At 50.2% G+C, this 9,709-nt stretch overlaps 1 protein-coding gene across 2 annotated transcripts in view; it reads right to left on the bottom strand.

Moving 5' to 3' along the window:
- LOC102036314 (S-adenosyl-L-methionine-dependent tRNA 4-demethylwyosine synthase TYW1) overlaps positions 1-9,709 on the bottom strand; it is a 96,314-nt gene that overhangs the window by 52,782 nt on the left and 33,823 nt on the right. For both annotated transcript variants that reach the window (XM_031060372.1, XM_031060373.1), the window contains exon 12: positions 1,172-1,281. In XM_031060372.1, the coding sequence (XP_030916232.1) occupies positions 1,172-1,281 (110 nt within the window). The remainder of the gene's footprint in view (positions 1-1,171; positions 1,282-9,709) is intronic.

The raw sequence follows: 9,709 nt of genomic DNA on the forward strand, positions 1-9,709 counted from the left end.
TGACAGCCAAGGCCAGGGCCCATCCTGCAGGTTTTATGGCTGTTCCACTCCATTTGTGCAGCTCAAGGCAGCTGGGCAGAGCAGAACCCTGGAGCTGCCCTGCCAAGCTGGCCAGCCCTGCCAGCACACACAGCTGACCTTGGCACAGCAACCAGATCATCACATTTGGGAAACAAACCCCCAGCCCCCTCTACAGTTACAGACACAGAATATCAAACTCCCAGGGAATTTCTGTGGAAAGCAAGCTGCAGTGCTTCCCAGAGGTGCTGTGGAACTGCAGCTTCAGTCACAACCACAGGTACTGAATAAATCCTGAAAATCCCCTGCTTGCTGCTGTTTCATTATTCATGAGAAAACACAACCCAGAGTTGCAGGTAACACAAAGCTGGGTGTCAGGGCTGGCAGTGTATTTCCTGTCAGGTAAGAGGCTGATTGCTTTTGCTTCCTACCTGCCCTCACTCCTCCAGAGGAGCCAGGATCCCCCATCATGCAGGCTGGCTTTAACCACAGTGGAAGGCTCTGTGCACACCAAGGGAAAGGATCTGACAACTACCTGGATGCACCAGAGGCAACTCCACTCCACTCCCTCCAGGCAGCAGCACATACCCAGTGGCTGAGCCTCATTTCAGAAGACATTAACTGAGCCACAGCAGCTTCTTCTCCCCCATCCTCCAGACACCCTGAACCTCAGGCCTCCTTCCCAGAGGAGCAGAACGTTCTCACCTGTGACAGTGTTCACAGGGTCTTAGGATGAGGGAAGAGACAAGGATCTGACTCCATGTTTCAGAAGGCTGATTTATTATTTTATGATATATATTATATTAAAACTATACTAAATGAATAGAAGAAAGGATTTCATCAGAAGGCTGGCTAAGAATAGAAAAGGAATGGGATGATAACAAAGGCTTGTGTCTCAGAGTGTCCAAGCCAGCTGACTGTGATTGGCCATTAACTAGAAACAACCACATGAGACCAATCACAGATGCACCTGTTGCACTCCACAGCAGCAGATAACCATTGTTTACATTTTGTTCCTGAGGCCTCTCAGCTTCTCAGGAGGAAAAATCCTAAAGAAAGGATTTTTCATAAAATGTGTCTGTGACACTCACCCGTGTGAAGATGTCACTGCTGGTTACCCCCTAAGAGCCCAGGGGTGGGACAGAGGAGTTACCTTTGAACTGCCTGATCATGTTCTGGTGCTTCTCGAGGGCCTCCTGCAGGATCTGCTCGGGCTGGTCCATCCTCCAGCGCCACTCGGTGCCCACGGGGTTCGTGTGGTGTCTGAGGGAAGAGGGGACAGTCACCCACTGCCACCTGGAACCCACCTGGGGAACTCACCTGCCACCTGGGGACTTTGGCATCAACAGCATTCAAAGCAGCAAAAGATGTTCAGCAACTCCTGCTGCTGCCCCAGCCTCTGGATGTCACCCCTGAACACCTCTCTTACATCCCTCTCCTTCCAGGCTCTGGTCTCCCAGAGGGAGGAATGGGCCTTGTGGATAATATCACACTTTATACAGATATTTTGAAGCACAGGTGAAAGGTTTCTATGCCAAAATAATGTCTGCAAAAACCTCTGTAAAGAAAGGGAAACTGGTTCTGCTCCTGTTCTCCCCACAGCTGCACCAAGCTCTGGAGAAGGGAGGTCCCAGGCCATTTTTAGTTCATTCCAAAGGCACCAAGCACCACCCTGAGGACAGGATTTGTTTCTACCCCGGTCTTTGCGTGGTGCTCTGGTACCAGGACAGATGAGGGCAGGCTCCTCCAAACCCCCTGAAGAGAGCAGGAAGCCTGCCCTGTCCCAGGGATGCATTCCTGGGGGATCTGGGCCATCTCCCAGATTTTAATCTCCCTGACCCAAGCAGATTGCAGAGGAAAAATCCCAGATCTACCATCTGAGGGACAGCTGGGTCACACTGGGGTGGGAAGCCAACCTTGCCTGGAAAGGATCACTGTCCCCATATTTTGTTTTCCTGGAAAACAGCAAAAGCCAACCCAGGTAAATGGATCCAAGCACCTGGAAGACCCATGGAGTTCCTCCTCATTTCTTTCTTTATTAGCATGAGAGGCTCATCCAGCCCTTAAATATCATCTTAAGGAAATCAATGAAATTCTGAGTTTTCACCTCCTTGTTCTCTCTCCATCATTTCCTGCTTCATCCCAAAATATGAAATATGCTCCAAAAGCCCCCTCAGTTTTTCCCCTGGCAGCCCACAGAGCTCATTAAGAGCAGCACATTGTGCCTTCACAATTTGCTGCTGGATTAACTCACCTCTGGACAGGAAAACAAGGCCCACCAAAATACACTCCTGACACTCTGTTTTGCACCCAGGTGACCTCTGCTTCCTGCACCCCCTCCACCATCCCTGGGTGCTGGATTATGCCTTGTTCTGACCCAGAGATGGGGCAACTGAGAGGTGTTTTAAAAACTTTTATTCCATTTTCAGTCTCATGTGAAGGGTGAGACAATACAGATGTTAGAATTCACACCATCACAATCAGAAGCCAATTATTTCCTAATCACAATACACTGTAAGTGTTTCTTGGATATCAGCTTTTGCCACACCATGCTGTAAATGCCTTAAAGCCAATCATCTAAAATTACCCCTCGTGGGTCCCACTACAATGCATCTTTCATAGTTCTATTTCTCTATTTCTCCAAAGTATCCAGTCTTATTTGCAAGGCCACCTTTTGAAACTTGTTTCTAGTTCCATTTCTCTCTCAGCAATGTCTGTCCTATTCCATGGCATTTCTAAGTCAGCACTTCTTACCTCAAAGTTTGCATACAAATGCACACTGTGTGAGCCTTCTGTCAAGCTTTGAGAATTCTCTACCAATCCATTTCCCACATTTCTCCCTCTCTCTCGAATGGAAAAAACTTCTTTGATGGCCTTGTTCATAACTTGTTGTGCACAGTAAAGTACATAAGGCACTGTTATTAACACTGTCACTACAACAATTAATGCACATAAACTGTCCAACCCTGGGGACACCTGGGAGGTTTCAGCTGCATTCAGCCTTTCAGCTCCAGGGCATCAGGACAGGACTCCCAGCCTTTAACTGAGGGAGAAGGGACAGGGCAGCACCTTCTCAGGATGAGGGGGCTGCTCCAGTCCTCACTGGAGACAAGCAAAAGGCTCCCAATGACCTCTGCACAAGGGGAAAGGGATTCAAACCAAGAGAGAGTAGGTTTGGGTTGGACACCAGGAAAAGAATTCCTCCCTGTGAGGGTGGGCAGGCCCTGGCACAGGGTGCCCAGAGCAGTTGGGCTGCCCCTGGATCCCTGGCAGTGCCCAAGGCCAGGCTGGACAGGGCTGGGAGCACCTGGGACAGTGGGAGGTGTCCCTGCCATGGCAGGGGTGGCACTGGGTGGAATTTAAGGTCCCTTGAAGCCAAACCAGTCTGGGATTCTGGGACTCCCCAGGTGAGAAACACCTGCAGCTGCACTGTCTGATAGTGCTAAAACACAAACCCAGGCTCAATAAAATCAGGCTTTTGGCCCAAACATTTCTTCATCCACTTAAAGAGCAAAGATTCAAACACTGTTCTCAAACTTCACCACCTCAAGGATCCTTAAGTCAAAACAGCTTTTTGAATTTCCCCTTTATTTCCCCATCTGGCAACATGGAAAGTTTTCTGAATGTCAGCTATAAAAGGCATTTATAAAACTCTTCCATGTTTAACTGCAAAACTTGTACCTTGTATATTTAATAGGGCCAGCTGGCAGGAAATCAATAGGCTGTGGGTGCACCCTGGACAGCTATTAGTGTCCAACAGGCCCTGCATTTTTAACACATCCTACTGTTTAATAAACACACCAGGTCAGGTCTACAGAGCTGCTTATTTGGCAAAAAGGAGGTTCCCTGCCAAGAGGAGGATGAAGCAGTAATGCCTTGGGCTCAGGAGGTTGTTCCCCAGTCCCAGCACAGACAGAAACCAGAGCCACCTCCCCACTGCCCCCAGGCTCTGTGAGCTCCCACCTCTGGCTACACCAGCACTGAGCAGGAATCTGTGTCAGGGATTCCTTCCTTCCTTCCCAAAGCAACACAAGTAAAATGAAATTTCACCCAAACCCACACAGAGCACAAAACCTTGATTTTAGCAGAGATTCCAGGTGTGAAACAGGTTTGGTTTGCTCCTTCAGAGACACCTCAGTGCCACAGCCCCACAAGTGCAGGGAACACTCAGGGAGCTCCTGCTGGCTGCCCTGGAACCCCCCCAGCCACCCAGCCTGCTCCCATCCAGCCTCCCTGCAGTCCCAGCTAACCTCTGATCCACCAGGAGCCTGGCACAGCATTCCCAGTGTCCCTGGCAGGTTCTGGGATCCCTGTGAAGGTGCAGCTTCCCCAGGGCTATAATCTGCCTCCCCAAGGCTGTGATCACCCTCCCCAGGTGCTTGGTTTATTTTAATAAATCAGCTCTTGCTTTATGCATTCTGCAAATGGTTATTAAGAGGCTCTGAGGGCAGATGCAGCTCAGGTATAAAATATCATTCACTGCAGGCATTGACTGAGCCAGGGTGATACCTGGTGGGGACCAGGAAGGTGAGGAAGTGCTGGTGGCAGTGACATGAGAGGACAGAGCACACCATTCCCAGGGAGGGCAGGAGCAGAATAAAAACAAGAAGAGTTCAAGAAGCAGTCTCAGTGAACCCTGAGAGCCAGCAGGGAGATCCCAGAGGAGAAGAGCTTAAGGGAAAAGAACTTCAGGAGAACTGGCAGTTTTGGAAGCCCTATCAAGGCAGAAGTGCAAACTGCAGCAATAAAAAGCAAAGACAAAACAACAAAATCAATCTGCTCTTCTGCAGCCTCATGAGCCTCCAGCTGCAAACAAAAGAAGGAGCACAAAAACACAGGGGCATCAGCAGAAAGGGGAAGGCAAAACATCAGCCATGACCAGGAAAGGACACACAAAAGAGATCCCAAGGACTTTCCCTGGAGTGATGGGAGGAGAAAGAGGGAGACCACAAAAAAAAGCCTGGCCAATGCACAAGCCAATCATGTTTAATGTTCCTGCTGTACAAAATGAAACCTGGCTGTTCCTTTTCTTCTGCACCTCCTGAGAGCAACAGGAGGAGCCCAACCTGGGCTGGGCAGAGACCAGGACTGAGACACAGAACCTGAATTTAATGTTTTCCCTAGGATGGGTAAAGTCACCCTGGAGCAGGCTGGATAAATTGGCTGACAGGACCAGAGGGTGTCAGGGGTGACTCAGACTGGATATTAAAAGAAACTTCTTCATGGAAAGGGTTGTCACAGGGCAGTGGTGGAGAGATTTAAAAGTCCCATGGATGTAGCACTTGAGGACAGGGTCTGGTGGCCTTGGCAGTGCTGGGGGAGCAAGTGGACTCAAGGATCTCAGAGGGCTTTTCCAACCAAAACAATTCTGTGATTCTCTTCCAACTGAAACCTTAAAGATGGAAGATGCCCCATGCTGAAAAGCTCCATCCCAGCTCTGAGATGCTCCCCTTTTAAAGAGGACAATCTCCTGAAAGGCAAGTGATGCTCAGTGTCCTTTGCTGTGCCCTCCCAGCCCACCCCATCCCTGAACCCTGCTCAGCACAGCTTCCCAGACCATTCCAAAACTCACCTGGATGGCAAAATGTGCAAATTCACTTTCAAAGCCCCCAGTCACTGCCTCTCATCAGTGACTGCTGGACCTGGCACCATCCCCTGCAGGGACACCCAAGGCCCAGTGTGGACATTTCACAGCCCATGATCTGTTTATACTCACTACTGAGGCCATAAATTTGGGAGCTGATTGTAACAAGTCCCAGGACCTTTAACAAGTCCAAGTCCAGGAGAATACAAAGTGCTACAAAATGAAAATCAGAGATTTCAACCCACACATTTTCTCCTAGAAATGCCTCAGATGACAGAGCTGGCAGAGCAGCACATGAAGGCACCAACACTTATTTTACCACTTTTTTTTTTACCAGGGGCATGACCTGGGCACATTGATGTGCTGTCCCCCACCCCACTTATTTGGCCATTTCAGAAGCTCCTGGCAGACAGACAGGCCCAAACTCAACAAACAGTGAAGAATCCAATGTGAGGGATGAACCTTGGTCACAACAGATCTCTTCTGGAAACAAAACCAGAACCAAACTGAAACCTGGGAGAAAAGAGCAGCAGCTGGGCAGAACGAGGACTGGGGGCTGGACATGCACAGAGACTCTCTGAGCTTTCAGGCTCAGCTTCCAGGTGTTCCAAACCTGCAGTGTCCACCCCTTTGATATCAATACTCCCCATTTCCCTGAGGAATTTACCTTCTGGAATCAAGTTAGTTACTGAGGAGAAGCTTTGGTTTTCATCTGATTACAGTTTCTTCTTAATTTTTTAAAGACCTTAAGTACTTCTCCTATGAGAGATTATTAATTTTTAATCTCTGTATTTTGCAGGGCTTACTGTGATGCCTGGATTTTGGCCACACACTGATTTAGTGTCTGAACACAACTTCAGTTGCTGTCTAGAAGCAAAACCTGAAACCTCCATGCACAGGTATAAGCATTAAAGTTACAGCAGAAGAAATACGAGCCAATTTCTTCACAGGATATTTCACTCTGTCTGGTTTGCCTCCTCCTCAGATACAAAAGTAATAAACCCTATTAATTTAAATCTTATTTAGCTGTTCCATCTCTCCACAATAATTGATTGGGCTTTGGACACTGAGCCAAAAAGTCTCATCAAATCAGGTCTGCCTGGTGCCTGTGCTGCAGGGAGGTGTCACAGAGCTCCGAACCCACACTTGCTCTAATTGATTAAAAGACTTGGTCACTTGCACATTTCCATTTAGGCAATTAAGCTAAAGAAACACAGCCTCAGTGAGAGCAGCTGGGAGCAGGGATGGAGAGGGACAGACTCCCTTGGAGGACAGGATTATGGCTGGGGATGTTGCAGTGATTCAGGTGTGGGGTGTCCCCCTCAGTGCTTTCGATGGAACAGCCTTGAGGGACACCAAACAATCCACCTTGAAGAATCATGGAATATCCTGAGCTGGAAGGGACCACAGGGATTATTCCAGTCCAACCCTGGCCCTGCCCAGACACCCCAACAATCCCACCCTGAGCATCCCTGGAGCTCCTGCAGCTCTGGCAGCCTCGGGGCCGTGCCCATTCCCTGGGCAGTGCCAGCACCCTCTGGGGGAAGAACCTTTCCCAAAATCCAGCCTGACCTGCCCTGGCCCAGCTTCCAGCCTGCTTTTCCTGTCCCCACACAAAGCTGCCCCACAACCCTGCAGTGCCAGCCTCTCTCAAGGGGACAGGCAGGGAGGCACGAGCCAGTCAGGGGCCCCCGCCGCACTGGCTCCACCCACGAGCTCTAGTGGAGGTGCCCTGCCCACAGCAGCTGGAACTGGTGCCCTTTAAGGCCCCATCCCAAACCAGTCTGTGATTCCATGAGTACTGGTTTTGGGCCAAAATGTGTCAGTCAGGACCAGCCAGCTCCAATGATATCCAGCTCCCAGGGAGAGAAGCTGCACTGCAGCATTCTTGCCAAACTGAGGAAGAGAAAATAAACAGGCTCCTTGGCCTTTCCTTCAGCCATCCAGGGAGAGCTTGGTGGTTGTGCAGTTGGAAACATTGGCAGAATCTACAAATGTCAAAATCCTGAAAGAAGAGATCAAGAAGAAAGAATCCCAGCAGCTTTTCTGCAAGGCAGCGTGCAGAGCTGCACGAGGAGCCCAGCACAAAACCTGCATGAGGAACGTTCTGCCAGAAGCAGATCAAAACTGGGATTTCACATGTCTGCACAGATGGCACCTGCTGCTCAGGAGCTGCCTTGTTTATCCTGCCCAGCCACCAGGGCCTGCAGTTCCACCTCAGTCTCATACACTGAGCAACCTGCAAGGTGTGGGGGATAAAACAAGAAGCACAGACAGGCCTGACTGCAGGGTTTGGGAGCTGGGGTGGCACAGGATCGGCAGAGATTGGGTGTGGCAAGGAGGGAGGGAAGATCCCTCCCACAGCCACGTGAAGGCTGCAGCAGCCCAGACACAGGAGCTGGAAAAGTCACCAAAAAGAAACCTTCTTTCAGCAGCAGTTCTGGTTTAAGTCAAGCTTAATGTCCTGGGATGAGCCTCAAACTGAGTCTTAAATCTTCCAACTTAAACCTTCCAGTTTCCAGGGGAGGCTGAAGACAGCCAGCTGCATTCCATGTGGGAGAGTCCAACATCTGCCACCACCTCACCCAGAGCAGGGAAATAAATGAATCAATGCTGAAAGCTCTGAGCTCAGTGCCCTGGGAAGCTGTTTCCTTGCACTCAGGTTGTAGCCAGCAGGAAAATCAGCACTGTAGCACTCGTTGTCATCAGAATGCTGCTGCCAGATCCCTCTGAAGTGACAGGTGACAGTGACAGCATGATGAGTTAGAGACACAGGGAACAGTGCCACTTTCTCTGTGTCTCTACACTAATGGACTGATTTATCAATTATTGATAAATCTGTACTATCTCATTTATCACTTTCTGCACTCTCCGGTTCACACCTGCTGGATTTCCCTGATTCAGCCTATTCCTCATCCAGGCTGCTGCCAGAAAATCCTGAATGAGGGCATTTGGAAGAGAAACTGGGAAATGCTCTGTGGAGCAATGCTGGGAACAAAGCCCCTCATCCTGTTTGCTGTTTAGGATGTACCTTAGGATGTGTGTGGGGACAGAGGGACAAGCACAGGCAGGCCAATGTCCCTCCCAGCACAGTCCCACTGCAGGACTCCATGCACACCACGTGGAAAACAGACACAAGCACAAGGTTTTCCTTCCCAGGCACTGCCCTGCTCTGCAGCAAAGCAGAAGCTGCACATTAAAGGTGCCATTTGCTGCCTCCTTCCCAGCCAGGAAAGCCCATCCAGAGCACCCATAAACCCTTTGGAACAGACTCCCAAATGCAAACTGCACAGGATGCCCAGTGCTCACATTTAACATGGGAGACAGCCTTCAAACTGTCCCCAAGTCCTTTAAAAGCCCCCATGAAATATCTGCATTATTAAAACCCAAGGACTATGAAAGACAGAAAGGGGCACTCAGAGAGAGGAATTTGGCTGGTTTTGCATGGAAACATTATCACAAAATCTCAGAATGGTTTGGGTGGGAAGGGACCTTCAGGCCCACGTCATTCCACCCCCTGCCATGGCAGGGACACCTTCCACTGGCTCAGGCTGCTCAGGGAATACTCACTGGGATGCTGGACCCAGGCTGGGGATGGAATGGGTGTTATTGGCAGCCTGGGGTAAGGCTTAAGTCCCAGAGGAAGTACAGCTCCCATGGGATGATTTAGCAGGGTGGAAAACAAAAGAGCTTAAAGCAAAATCTCCCTGTCCTCCCACTCCAGGCGCTCTCACGTCACTGCTGGCATTTCTGCTGACCCTCAGCCTCTCTTCCCAATCCCACCCTGCACTCCCCCAGCCTGGCACACACCTCCCTTGGAAGCCCAGGCAGGAGTGAATGAGTAGTGCTTGAGAAGCTCAGATCCAGCACAGCTCCTTTCCTTCAGGAATTCACCACAAAGTCACTTCTCTGAGGAAAGGGGAGACTTTCCTGACCAATGGGAAGTCATTGAGTTGAAGACAGGCTGTCCTGCGTGGAGAAGAGGCTCAGGGGGAATCTTGTGGCTCTGCACAGCTGGGGGGGTCGGGCTGTGCTCCAGGGAACAGGGACAGGAGCAGAGGGCACGGCCTCAGGCTGGGCCAGGGCAGCCTCAGGGGGCACATCAGC

This window comes from Geospiza fortis, unplaced genomic scaffold (genome assembly GCF_000277835.1).
Source record: "Geospiza fortis unplaced genomic scaffold, GeoFor_1.0 scaffold59, whole genome shotgun sequence".
NCBI lineage: Eukaryota > Metazoa > Chordata > Aves > Passeriformes > Thraupidae > Geospiza > Geospiza fortis.